This window comes from Monodon monoceros, unplaced genomic scaffold, assembly GCF_005190385.1.
Source record: "Monodon monoceros isolate NGI ecotype Baffin Bay Population unplaced genomic scaffold, NGI_Narwhal_1 Super_Scaffold_15, whole genome shotgun sequence".
Lineage (NCBI taxonomy): Eukaryota > Metazoa > Chordata > Mammalia > Artiodactyla > Monodontidae > Monodon > Monodon monoceros.
In genome coordinates this window covers 10,882,546-10,896,934 of record NW_021703771.1, presented here as the reverse complement: position 1 = coordinate 10,896,934, position 14,389 = coordinate 10,882,546, and the positions used below count along the sequence as shown (strand labels likewise).

The 14,389-nt window shown below is 40.8% G+C and overlaps 1 protein-coding gene across 1 annotated transcript in view; it reads left to right on the top strand.

The window, feature by feature from the left end:
• Positions 1-14,389, top strand: part of COL12A1 (collagen type XII alpha 1 chain) — a 106,005-nt gene that overhangs the window by 54,400 nt on the left and 37,216 nt on the right. Inside the window, exons 28-36 of the mRNA XM_029224239.1 lie at positions 327-512; positions 1,148-1,290; positions 2,975-3,104; positions 4,868-4,987; positions 6,093-6,239; positions 7,465-7,581; positions 7,733-7,879; positions 8,411-8,485; positions 12,868-13,007. Of these exons, the coding sequence (XP_029080072.1) occupies positions 327-512; positions 1,148-1,290; positions 2,975-3,104; positions 4,868-4,987; positions 6,093-6,239; positions 7,465-7,581; positions 7,733-7,879; positions 8,411-8,485; positions 12,868-13,007 (1,205 nt within the window). The remainder of the gene's footprint in view (positions 1-326; positions 513-1,147; positions 1,291-2,974; positions 3,105-4,867; positions 4,988-6,092; positions 6,240-7,464; positions 7,582-7,732; positions 7,880-8,410; positions 8,486-12,867; positions 13,008-14,389) is intronic.

Genomic DNA, 14,389 nt, shown 5'->3' with positions numbered 1-14,389 from the left:
GTGTGTGTGTGTGTGTGTGTGTGTGTGTGTGTGTGTGTGTGTGTGGTCCCTTTTCTTATGTGTATCTAACATTCGGGATGCTTTTGGGTAACTATCGTGAGCCCTGGATGTTGTATTTGAGAACCTTTATCATGAACACAAATGGGAGACAGTTGAAGTTACTAAGGGTCAAGTATGAACTAACTTTTTTGGAGAGGAAATTTCTGAGGATAAATTGCCCTTAACAGTGTGGCTTGGACAGATCTCATGAGGTAGCACAGAAGGTGGTTTCTGCTGTGCTGGGCTCAGCCTTTTACTGTAAACATTATGATGCTGACTAATAAAAGACTCGGTAAGCATTTGGGCTGTGGTCAAGCAGAATCTGGTGTGTCCTCCCCTCCAGATCGTGGTGCCGGGAAATACCCGCACGGTGCACTTGGAGCGGCTGATTCCGGACACACCCTATTCCGTGAACATCGTTGCCCTCTACTCGGATGCAGAGGGGACTCCCAGCCCCGCCCAGGGCCGCACGTGTGAGGCGGAAATCCTTTCTCCACCGGGTTCCCTTGTGACTTGGGGCGGGAGGCCTGGGGGATGGTGGTGGTGAGTGAGGAGTGTGGGGAATCGCCTCTACCTTGTGCAGGTGAGGGGAGCTCTGGGTTGCCCACAGTCACATTCAGCCTGGAGCCTTGGGCCCATGACTGCCCTCCCAGCTGAGTGATGTCGTTTGGCCGTTTTCTCATCTGGTACCCCAGTTAAGGAGGGGTTTCTTCCCTTCTTCTGCCTGCGGTGGGTCTTCTCACCAACTGGGCACTTTGGAAGTGTTAGGGCGCGGCCTCTCTGTTTCATTAAACAGGAGGTGCTTATAGCAGTTAAAATAATCCCTTTCTCTCCCAGCCTGTACCTTCACGTTCAAACCTAGCTCTCTGTCACTGGAAGTTCAGCATGTAATCGTAGCTCTGAATGCAGCACTTTCTACTGGCTATGGTTTCACATTAGAGCCATAGATGTGTATTTCATCACAAGGGAGTAAGCAACCCAGAGAGTCGTGAAGTACCGGGGTACAGTTACTCTGCCCTGGGTCCCGTTCTTTCATGCCTCTCCCTCCACCCCGGTGTCCACTATGGTCACAGACAGGAAACTAACTCTGTTGTATTTATTTATTTAGTACCACGAAGTGGACCAAGAAATCTGAGAGTCTTTGGGGAGACAACCAACAGCCTCTCGGTAGCCTGGGACCACGCTGATGGGCCGGTTCAGCAATACAGGATCATTTATTCTCCCACCGCTGGTGACCCAATTGATGAATATGTGAGTCGGTTACTCATTCATTTGAGCATTTTGTAATGTCTTACCTGGTTGGAGGGTGAAAGGAAGCTTTCTTCTTTAGGAAGTGCTGTGATTACAGTTGAGTCTTTCTCTGATGTGATATTGGGGCCACCTGCACGATCAGTATCTTTGGGCTCATTTCTCTTCTAAACACAGGTTGAAAAATTATCTTATCTCATAAAAATGTGTATTTCTAACTATCTAATTATACCATAGGAACTGAGTTGGTGAAACATGATACCTATTATTCTGAGCTACCTAACTTATTGTTCGAGTTATGTGACTCTAAATCTTAACTTTTTTTTTTTTTTTTTTTTTTGCGGTACGCGGGCCTCTCACTGTTGTGGCCTCTCCTGTTGTGGAGCACAGGCTCCAGACGCGCAGGCTCAGCGGCCATGGCTCACGGGCCCAGCCGCTCTGCGGCATGTGGGATCTTCCTGGACCGGGGCACGAACCCGTGTCCCCTGCATCGGCAGGCGGACTCTCAACCACTGCACCACCAGGGAAGCCCCAAGCTCCTATTTTTATTAATCAGAAACCCATGTAACTGCCATTTAAGAGTTTCTGATCAAGATGGGGTAAGCGGTATCACCACACTTAGTTTGCCAAAGCAGAGAAGCTCCTGCTTTAGTGTTTATTCAGCCTTGCCATGGACAAATACGCAATTTCCCATCACTTTCTGAAAACATTAAAAATGTAATTTCCCTCCCAATTCACCATTTAGAATTAGGGGACTCTGTGCTGGAATCTATGGTTTAAGTGATCCCTGCTTTTTGTAGAAGCAAAGCATAGAGTTGGAAGAGAGACTGAGAGGTCTGTCTGGTTCATTTGCTCTTCGTGGGGGCAGCTGAATGTATTTTCCATTTCCTCTTTTTCCCCTAATTAATATTAGCAAAACTGATACTTTTTTTAATATAAATTTATTTATTTTATGTTTGGCTGTGCTGGGTCTTCGTTGCTGCACGTGGGCTTTCTTTAGTTGCGGCGAGCTGGGACTACTCTTTGTTGCAGTGCACGGGCTTCTCATTGTGGTGATTTCTCGTTGTGGAGTGCAGGCTCAGTAGTTGTGGCTCGCAGGCTGAGTAGTTGTGGCTCACGGGCTTAGTTGCTCCACGGCATGTGGGATCTTCCCGGACCAGGGCTCGAACCTGTGTCCCCTGCATTGGCAGGCGGATTCTTAACCACTGCACCACCAGGGAAGCCAAAACTGATGCTCTTGAGGACAGAAACTGAGTCCGCTTTTGCTCCCCAGCGGCTGGTACCACACCTGACCCACGGTGGGCACAGGGTGCACATTTGTGGAAGGAGTCCCACGAAACTGACACACATGGAGGAGTGGGGAAGGAAGGGAGTGCAGTGGTGCTCAGTCATGTGTGTGGAGGTGCTGTACGAGATACTGCCTTTCATCCTCACGGCTTCCATCCTTCCTTCTGAGACGCGGAGCCACAAGACTGGGAGGTGGCTGATGCGGGATTTGAGCTGAGACCTGCCTGACTCTAAAACCATTTCCCTTGCTGCACAGTGGTAGACAGTTTGCCTCGCCCTGAGCATTGTGCAAGAAAAAGAAACGATGAAGAAAACACTACTGTTTATGGGAATGCGTACAAAAGTATTGATCTGGAAGTCCTCTGTCTGATGATAACTCATAATTTAACTTCCCCTGCAGACCACTGTCCCAGGCAGAAGAAACAATGTAATGCTACAGCCCCTGCAATCTGATACCCCATATAAAATTACTGTTATTGCTGTTTATGAAGATGGAGATGGTACCCATTTGACAGGAAATGGAAGAACTGGTAAATGTCTTAAACCTTTTATAATCTTTAAATTTGGTAGTATTTGAGTAGATACGTCTCAGACACTCCATTAATACTGCATTAACATTTGTATTAGGTATTGAATTTTGTCAGAATGGTATGACAACAGAATGTGTTATTAACTTTTTAAAGGTCCACTGAAAGAAGGAAAATGAGACACAAATCTGCATATTTTGCTTTGCTTGAGATGGTTTTATTCTTTGGAAAACCACTGCCTAGTCACCGAATAATGTTTTAGCTTGTGTGGTATCCGTTAAGGCTGTAGCTGTTAACTCAGTCAAAGAAGTGTTCAGCATAAAAGACCCCATCACCATAGAATCTTAAGTCATGAAAAAGAAGCAGGATGATTGGTAATCATCTTCTGTCTTTACAAATTTAGCTTTTTTTAAAAAAAATGTTTTTTCTATGGTACTAATGGATTACCAGGGTTCAGGCCCCTTTTCTAGCCTGCGTGGGTAGCAGTTCCTTATGGTTTAGATCAAAGGTTCTCTAATTTGGTTGCTGGAATCATCTGAGGACCTTTAAAAAGGCTTACGCCTGGACGCCACCCCGAGAGATACTGATGTTAATGGTCTAGACGTGGTCCAGACCTGCCGAAGTTCTAGTGCGCAGCCAAAGCTGAGAGTCCCTGGCTGAGCGTGAAGGTGGGCTGGGCCATGGGTCCGCTGGGTTCCATTACTGGGAGACATGGGTAAGACACTTTTCCACTTTGTTCAGCAAAAATCCACTTAAGTAACATGATTTCAGGCTCCTTGCTACACTTAGATGCCCAAACTCTTTTTCTACTTGAATGATCTTGACAACATTACAGGATTTGGGAGAGGTAACATTTGAAAACTCCTGAGAAAAAAGCAGGACCAGAGTGTTTCAGCTCAGTCTTTGGAGGCCAGGAATTTGTATATTTATTGACACCTGTTGTCTACAGGACTGAGTCAACACAGACTCCATCTAGCGACTCAAGATGATTTTAATTTAACAGCTTCCCATTTTCACTCTTCCCTTAGGTTTCAGAATATATTTTGGTATTTTTCTGGAGGAAATGCTGTATTTCAGAATTCTGTGCTTAATCAAGAACATACAAAAATCTCTACTAGATCTTTAGTTTTCTAGGAAGGGCCAAAACCACTTCTGGCTTCTCTTGTAAAAAAGTTTTTGAAGTTAAGTCCTTATTTGTGTAATGCTATGAATAAAAACTCAGTGGCTGACTAACAGGCTACCTCACAGCATTGATCTAATAGGAGATAGAGTTGGGTAGTACTCTGGAGGTGTAAGGATTCACTCTAGGTTATGTTGGTAGAGGTTATAGTGGTGCTGGGGAAGAACCTCATTTTGGTCACTAGCTAGCTGTGTGGTCTTGGGCAAATCGTATCTTATTTTTGTGATAAGATGGTTGGATTAAATAGTCTGTAAATCATTTTTTTGGCTCTAACAATCTGTGATCTATAACATTCAAAAAATGGTATGAGATCTCTTTTACTTTTTATAATTCTGAATCCAGTTCTAGAAATCACCGGTTCCTGAGTCCATTTGATTTGCTGTTTGAATTTGGAAAACTACTAAGCTATCTGTTGAACATTTCAAGACCTTTTAATTGTTTTCTGGAGCGGGACAATATGGGATATTATTAATTTGCTCTCATGAGGCTGCACTGTCAATATTCATGGTCAATACTCATAAAGTTCTGTGCTCTCTCCTCGTTTGTCAATAAAAGGTCAGTAAGGTGTGCCAATATTTGTTTTCAGTGGGATTACTTCCTCCTCAGAACATACACATCTCAGATGAATGGTATACGAGATTCAGAGTGTCCTGGGATCCTTCACCATCTCCCGTTCTTGGATATAAAATTGTGTATAAGCCAGTGGGTAAGGAAGCACCTTTATCATCTTAGAAATGCATTGGAGGGTTATTTGTGCATGAGGGTGTTCTTTGTTGCATCCCCCATGATTAGATTCTCCTGATAGCTCAGTTATCACATCAAGTCCTCTCTTACCAGAGGTAACGTTTCTGGAAATAGTATTTAAGCCAATGTTCTAAAGTATCATTGTTACTATGGGTTTAGATGCAACTCCCATTAATCTGCATGACAAAAATGTCTGATCTGGTTCATAAAATTGCACAAATTGAAGCTGTGTTCAGACAACCTATATGTTAAAATGATTGTGAAAGAATGAGTACTTAATCAGTATAAACTTGTGTATTTTTCCCATTAGGTCAAGGTATTATTCCATTTGGGGCATGTGCATTTTAGTTTATTCACGACAGGCTTTCTTTTGGCTTCCCATGGACACTTTCACCTAAATGGACATCCCCTCTATTAAATTATTTGCCATCTGTGTTTCCATCTTCTGTCTATATGTTTAGCAAAATGGAAGCAAAATACTTTTATAGTAAATTTGCTGGAGTATCTTCCATGCACCCAGGAAGGATGTGAACTAGAAAAAAATAAAGGAGAGAAGGCAAGTGTAAGGATATGTGAGCCTGTGTAAGAAATGGAGAGGGAACTTCAAGGTGCAGGACTTGCAGTAACTAACCACACTGCATGGAACGGGGTGGGAGATAGACGTTCTTAAATCATCTCTACAACAGAAAAATGTTCATTGAGCACCTAGTATGTACAAAGCACTATGCTGCAAACTGGAGCTTAAAGAAGAGGCTTGAGAGTCTAGAGTAGTTGACGGTGTGATGATTTATTCGTTAAAGGAACAGTAATTACACACCTGCTACATTCATTAGTACACATGCTAGCTAATGTGCTATGCTTTGAGAATAACAAGGAAAAGGATTCGGTCTCTGCTTCCAGTTTTGTATTCACCATGTAATGCGGCGGGTGTTACGGGGAGCACGTGCATAAGGGCTATGGAATTAATGGTGTTCATACTATCATTTGAGTATAAGTTATTTGATTTTAAGAAAAATATGAGACTAGGGATGACATATGTCTATGTATTTTTGTGATTGTTATTAAAGGTTCCAATGAGCCCATGGAGGTCTTTGTTGGAGAAGTGACATCGTACACGTTACACAATCTCAGCCCCAGCACCACCTATGACGTGAATGTTTACGCTCAGTATGATTCTGGTCTCAGTGTCCCTCTGACGGACCAAGGCACTACCTGTGAGTCACGTAGCTTCTTGTGGTTGTAAGAAAAAGTGTAGTGTAAATGACCAGGTCCTTCTGTTTTAATTTTCTTTCTTTCTTTTTCTTACGCATGTTTCTTCGGCATTGAGTAGGTAACTCTTTTGTGTCTGGCTAAACAAATACTTACGTCATATAATCAAGGATACAGAATGTATGAGATATGTTTGTTTCATAGAAAATACATTTTGAATTTTAAAAGATAAAAATTATAAAAATTATGATTTTATCCATGTGGGATGCTATGTGGTTTTTCCCGACATTTGATGTTAAACATATATTACCTAAATGTATTGATCTAATTGAAAGTTTTCCCATAAATGCCATGATGACTGATTCAGCTTGCAGATAGATTTTGTTGTCATCAAGTGCTTTAATGGCCATTTGAGGACTTAGCAGATAGCCTTTCAGAAAATTTTTTTTATTATTTTTCATGAGGTGTCGTTGACATTCATTGCGTTGAGAGGGGCTATAGGCAGACCTCATTTCATCGCTCTTGGCTTTATTGTGCTTGGAGGATGCTGTGTTTTTTTAATAAATTGAAGGTTTGCGGCAACCCGGCATGGAGCAAGTCTACTGGTGCCATTTTTCCATCAGTATTTTCTCACTTCATGTCTCTGTGCCACATTTGGTAGTTCTTGCAATATTTCAAACTTTTTCATTGTTATTATGTTTGTTATGGTGATCGGAGATCAGTAATCTTTGATGTTACTATTGCAAAAAGATTACAATTCGTTGGAGGCTCAAATGATGGTTAACAGTTTTTAGCAATAAAATGTTTTTAATGAAGGTATGAACATTATTTTTTTAGACATAACACTATTGCACACTTAATAAACTACGGTATAGTGTAAACATAACTTTTATGCACTGGGAAATCAAAATATTTGTGTCACTCGCTTTATTGTACCAATATTTGCTTTATTCTGGTGGTCTGAAACTGAACCTGCGGTATCTCAGAGGTACGTCTGAATGTGGATTTTCCTTCCCTTGAAAATCAGTCATAGAAAGGGAGGTCGGTTTTGACAATACCATGTTTTCGTGTTTGTTTCATGTCTGTTTCTTATGAAGAAACAATGTGAAACTTTAGACATTATTTTTTTCAGCCACAGTGGAAGTTTTAAAATTGTGCTGTGATTAAAAGTATGCTTTTTTTGCCTTTATTTATGAAGTAAATCTATTTCTTTCTGTCCTTCTTTTGTAGTATATTTGAATGTGACAGATCTGAAAACTCACCAGGTCGGGTGGGATACATTCTGTGTTAGATGGTCAGCTCACCGGGCAGCCACTTCCTACAGGCTAAAACTAAGCCCTGCAGATGGTACGTGTGCAAAAAAAATCACCTGGAGCACATAGTAGCCACATTTAAAACTTCAGTAAAGGTGTCATTCTATTTATAAAATGATGTATCAAAATGTCTTTAAATATAATTACTGGTGACACTGGCATTTTTCCTCTGCTGTCCTAATCAGGAACAAGAGGACAGGAAATCACAGTGCGTGGATCAGAAACCAGTCACTGTTTCACCGGCCTGTCACCAGACACTGATTATGGCGTCACTGTCTTTGTGCAGACACCAAATCTTGAGGGACCAGGTGTCTCTGTCAGAGAACATACTAGTAAGTGTTTGAGTAATCTGGGGAGTCTCTGTAAGGCTTCAGAGTAGGATGCTCTGGGTGTGGGAGACATAAGTGACTCCTGTGTGACACTTCTCCTTACGAGTGGCAATAGTGACATGATGGCAGGTCCTTGAGGTGGCGTCTGCAGCTGGTTCAGCACCTTTACCTGCTGCAGATCCGTGCTGCCCTGTCAGAGTTGGCGTAATTGTAAGGAAAGACCTAAAGGAGGGAGAGCTGGCTCTAGCTGACAGTGAGAAGGTGCACATGGATCCGTATTAGTGACCTCTGCTCATCTGACTGTATCTGAAGGTCTTACGTTCTCCCTTTGCATCTGGGCTTCGCTTCGTGCTGCTGTAGTCAATGTTGAGTGACTACCAATGGTACCAATTTGGGATAAGATAGGATTCCCAGTATGTCAGTGCCCATGACACTTGATTTGTTATCGAGGACTGAAATGGCTCTAAAAATTTACTTTCTGAGATATGAAATGTGCACATGTTGCGTTTTTCTAATTATTATTTTTAATTCTAGCTGTAAAACCAACAGAAGCTCCTACAGAGCCGCCTACACCTCCTCCCCCTCCCACGATTCCACCAGCCCGGGAAGGTAAGTACAGCCATTAGGCAATGCATTCAGCTGATCGGGATTGATAGCCTTCTTACTTATGCAGTTGATATAGAACATTTCTGACCTATTATTCCCGCTAAAGAGTTTTTCAATTAAAGGCAAAGATTACCAGTCATTTGCTCTTCTGCTCCAGGCCCATTTTAGTGTGAATAAAACCAGTCATAGGGCTTCCCTGGTGGCGCAGTGGTTGAGAATCTGCCTGCCGATGCAGGGGGTTCGAGCCCTGGTCTGGGAAGATCCCACATGCTGTGGAGCAACTAGGCCCATGAGCCACAACTACTGAGCCTGTGCTCTAGAGCCTGTGAGCCACAACTACTGAGCCTGCGCATCCAGAGCCTGTGCTCCGCAACAAGAGAGGCTGCGACAGTGAGAGGCCCACGCACCGCGATGAAGAGTGGCCCCCGCTCGCCACAACTAGAGAAAGCCCTCGCACAGAAACGAAGACCCAACACAGCCAAAAATAAATTAATAAACAAACCAATGAACGGACATTAAAAAAAAAAAACAAAAAACCCAGTGATAAACCACTCTGCCTCTTCAGCTGGAACTCTGTTTCCTCGATTTTGCAGATGAAGGTCTAGGGATGCCTTAAATAATCCATTGTCACATGGAGGGCATTTCTTTCTTGTGGCTGCTGGCATCAACAGGCACTGGGGACCTTTTGGGCTAAATCTGCAGCGTAACCCCTGGGCCTTTGGCTTTGGAATTCCTGGCTTCTGACCTAAGAAAGGCCCTGGATTACACAAAGCTAAAATATTTCCATTCACCAAGGTTGGAGACATAATTGTGCCTTGTAGTAAACTGGTAAAAAGACATAGACTGAGCTATTAAGATTGGTCTGTCAGTAATTTGGGGCAATGCTCAGTGCTTCATCAAATTAAGTTTTAGCTAATTAACTACTGGTTTATTCTTTTCCCACATTCTGTTTCCAACATTTAATTGAAAGTATTTTTCTTTTCTCTTAGAAGGCTCTAGAATGTTATGGTTATTAAGCCTATTAAAGAAGTAAAATTAAAAATTAAAAGTGTATTATTATAGGATAAAATAGTAGTGTGTTTCTTTAGACTGTTGAAAGGAATTCAGTAAATATTTTTGGCTTAAAGACATGTTAAGCAAGACGAAAAGACAACCCTCAGAATGGGAGAAAATATTTGCAAAGGAAGCAACTGACAAAGGATTAATCTCCAAAATATACAAGCAGCTCATGCAGCTCAATAACAAAAAGACAAACAACCCAATCCAAAAATGGGCAGAAGACCTAAATAGACATTTCTCCAAAGAAGACATGCAGATGGCCAAGAGGCACATGAAAAGATGCTCAACATCACTAATTATTAGAGAAATGCAAAACAAAACTACAATGAGGTATCACTTCACACTGGTCAGAATGGCCATCATCCAAAAATCTACAAACAGTAAATGCTGGAGAGGGTGTGGAGAAAAGGGATCCCTCTTGCACTGTCGGTGGGAATGTAAATTGGTACAGCCACTATGGAGACCAGTATGGAAGTTCCTTAAAAAACTAAAAATAGAACTACCATATGACCCAGCAATGCCACTCCTGGGCATATACCCAGAGAAAACCATAATTCAAAAAGAGACATGTACCAAAATGTTCATTACAGCTATTTACAATACTGTTTACAATAGCCAGGACATGGAAGTAACCTAAATGTCCATCAACAGAGGAATGGATAAAGAAGATGTGGTACGTATATACAATGGAATGTTACTCAGCCATAAAAAGGAAATTGTGCCATTTGCAGAGGCGTGGATGGACCTAGAGACTGTCATACAGAGTGAAGTAAGTCAGAAAGAGAAAAACAAATATCATATATTAACGCATCTATGTGGAATCTAGAAAAATAGTACAGATGAACCTATTTACAAAGCAGAAATTGAGACACAGACGTAGAGGACAAACGTGTGGACACCAAGGTGGGGAAAGGGGGTGGGATAAATTGGGAGATTGGGGTTTAACATATATACACTACTGTGTATACAATAGATAACTAATTGAGAACCTACTGTATAGCACAGGGGAAAAAAAAAAGAAGGTACAATCTGTTTGTAGGGCATATATTAAGTTCACCTTAAAAATGCATTCCACTATACAGTAGGTGCAGACAAATACTGTTTGATTCCACTTAAACGAAGTACCTAGAACAGTCAAATTCGTAGAGTCAGAAAGTACATTGGTAGATGCCAGGGGCAGGAGGGCAATGGGGGGTGGCGGGGGGGAATGGGGAGTTAGTGTTCAGTGGGGACAGAGTTTCAGTTGAGGAAGGTAAAAAATTAGGGAGATGGATGATGGTGAGAGTTTCACAGCAATGTGAAGGTATTTAGTGCCACTGAACTGTATAGTTAAATGTGGTTAAAATAGTATGTTTTATATTATGTGGCTTTTACCACGATAAAAAAACATTTAAATAAATGGATCATAAACCCACATATAATAATTAATCTATAAACCTTTGTGACCTGAAATTAGGCCAAGATTTCTTCAACATCACACCAAAAATGTGAGCAAAGAAATAATTGATAAATTGTACTTCATCAAAATTAAGAACTTCTCTTTGAACAACATTGTTAAGAGAATGAGAAGACAAGTCACAGATTAGGAGAAAATATTTACAAATCACATAATCTGCTAAAATACTTATATCCATATTACATAAATAATTCTCCAATCACAGTAATAAAAATACCAACAACCCAATTTTAATAAGTGAGGAAAAAATCTGAAAAGGCATTTTGCCGAAGAAGATATGTGAGTACTCAGTATCAGTCATTAGAGACATGCAAGCCAAAGCCACAGTGAGACACCACTACACCTATTAGAATGTCTAAAATTAAAATGACCACGTGTTGGCAAAGACGTAGAGTACCTAGAACCGTCATACGCCGCTGGTGGGAATGTAAAATGTAGAACTACACTGGAAGCAGCTTGGCGGTCTCTTAAAGTTGAACATAAACCTACGGTACTGCTCAGTCATTTCACTACAAGGTGCTAAACCAAGAGAAATGAAAGCATATGTTCCCACAAAGACTTCTACAGGAATATTCATAGCAGTTTTATTTGTAAGAAAAAAAAAAACCATGTAATTGGAAAAAAACAGGAAATGACCCAAATGTTCATCAAAAAGTGAAATAATAAGCAATAATGGAATAAATGGAATTCTTCTCGGCAAGAGAAAGGAACAAGCTATTGTTAAACGCAACAGCATAGATGAATCTCCAAATGGGTGCAAGATGCTTGAGGAAAAAAAAAATACTGTCTGATTCCATTTATATAAAATTCTGGAAAACGCAAATTAATCTATCATGTCAAAAGGAGATCAGTGATTTTCTGGGGATGGGAAGGGATGTGGAGAGGACTGACAGGGAGAGACTGGGGGGGATGGATATGTTTGTTACCTTTTTGGTGGTAATGACTTACTTCTCTGGTGTATTCGTATTCCACAACATATAAGATTGTGAATTTTGAAAAAAAAAAAGACATGTTAAGGTTTTTTTCTTAATAGGCTTTATTTTTTAGAGCAGTTTTAGGTTCACAGCAAATTTGAGCTGAAAGTACACAGAAGTCCCGACATGCCCTGCCCCCTCACATGTACAGCCTCCCTCCACTCTCAACATTCCCCCTGCCAACCCAGGGTGGGACGTTTGATACATCCTGTGAACCTATATTGGCACATCTTTATCACCCAAAGTCCATATTTACATTAGGGTTTATTCTTGGTGTTATACATTCTACACGGTAAGTTTTTATCACTAAAATGTTAAATTTTTATTTTCAGAATTTTTAGCTTTCAAGTCTGAAGATTCTAATTGAAGGTGTTTATTTTATTCCACCCCTTCCCTCCCTCCATATGATTCTAGTGGCCTAATTTAAAATGAAAAGACACCTTATCTACACCAAGTCTTTGATAATTATATACAAAAATCTCCAAACCCACTGAGGGCTCTTCTTAAGTTCTGAGCATGGTTGTTTTTTCACTTGATTTCCTCCTTAGTTATTGTTTGAAGCTCCTTGAAGAATCCCATGAGGAGGGAGCATATGTTTGCAGAATGACCAGATGGAGTAATTCCAGAGCAGAAATTGAGGGCCAGTTAGACTAGCGCTTTTCAGACTTCTCTGTGCGCGTGAATCATCTGGCACCTTGCTACTGTTGATTCGGTTGCAGGACGTTTGGGGTGGGCCCCAGGACTCTGCATTTCTATCAGGCTCCCAGGCGATGCCGTTGCTGCTGAACCACACTTGGAGGAGTAGCAGGGTGTTAGATTACGTTTCTCAGTTGTGTAACTTCACTTAAATGAAAGAATTCATGAGATTTGGGGCTTCCTCTGTGTTTTTCCCCCAGTGTGCAAAGGGGCCAAGGCAGATATTGTATTCTTGACTGATGCCTCCTGGAGTATCGGGGATGATAATTTTAACAAAGTTGTAAAATTCATCTTCAATACTGTGGGAGCCTTTGATGAAATCAGTCCTGCTGGAATTCAGGTGGGTGTCGTTTCAAAGGTTATTCATCTGTAATGTCTTGCTATTTCCTTTAAACTTTTAAGTAGAAAGACTTTTCAGTATAAACTCCATTTTGACTTTGTTATTTTCTCTTTTCTTTACACATAGACTTTTGGGAAGGACTTGGGTGCAAATGATAAATAAATAGAAAAATAAATATTCCTCTAGGTATTCTCTTGGCTAGATGATATTCCTGTTGCAGAATTTAGGGGAGTCTAGCTCTAACTTCCTGCTTAAATCTTTTGACAATGATACATTTTCCTGAAAGGTCATTTTATGTTCTGGAAGTTAAATGCATTGTGATTGTTGTACCCGTTAAGTCAGGAGATTCAGTGATGGATAGTGACTGGAGGGGCTGTGTGGAACCCTACTGCCCCCTCTATCATGACATTGCAGATATTACCTGAACCAGAAGAAGAAAGGCCATTGTTAACTCAAAGGGAAATTAATTTGTTTTCCTACAGTGATAACTACCAATTATCTTGCTTTGGAATCACTCCAAATTTATTGCTTTTACTGGAGTGGGAACTTAGAAAAATTAATCCTTCCATGACACACCTCAAAGAATAATTCCTCGCTTAGCTCTGACCCACCAGTAAAGCTGAGAATCTCCTCCGCTCCCAACATACCCCTGGACTCAGGGCCAGTGGCTCTGTTACTTACTACCTGGATTCTGCAACCTCGAAGACCCACTTCAATTCCACCCTTTCTGGAGAGGCTTCCTTGTAGTTTTAGGCATTTCAGACTCCTGAAGGGTTTTGTCTATGTTGCTGTTACGGCACGTATCTCTTTATATTGTCAATATTTGTGTGATTCTCTTCTGTCTAAATCATTGACTCCCTTAAGGCAAGAGACTGTATTGTGTTATTATTTTTCTGAATCCTCTTTCCCTTCCCATTTCTCTTGGTGAAGTTTCTTCTTTATTTAGGCAGGTACATCTTAGAGATGTTATGAAAATAAGAGATTTTTGACATAAATCACAAATAATTTCATAAACAAATCATGTCTTCTTTTATGCAATAATGCTTTGTGGAATATGTTAAATTTCAAATCCCCAAATAATTCTGTAGATGTTATTCCAACCCAAGAAGAGTAAAATGTTAGGCTAGTTACAGTCTTAATTTAAAGTGTGAGCAAGTAAGCCTTTTTTGAAATCCTTTTAGAAATTAAAATTTCTGATAAAAAATAAGAAAAAAAGCTACCATATTTTATTAACTTCTATGTGCCAGCTACTTTGTATACATGATTCTCATTCCTTAAACTGGCCATAGAAGTAAGTATAATTATCTCCATTTTACTGATAAAAAACAAAGGCCCAGAGATGTTGGGAACCAACCCAATGTCACAAAGCTATTAACTGGCAG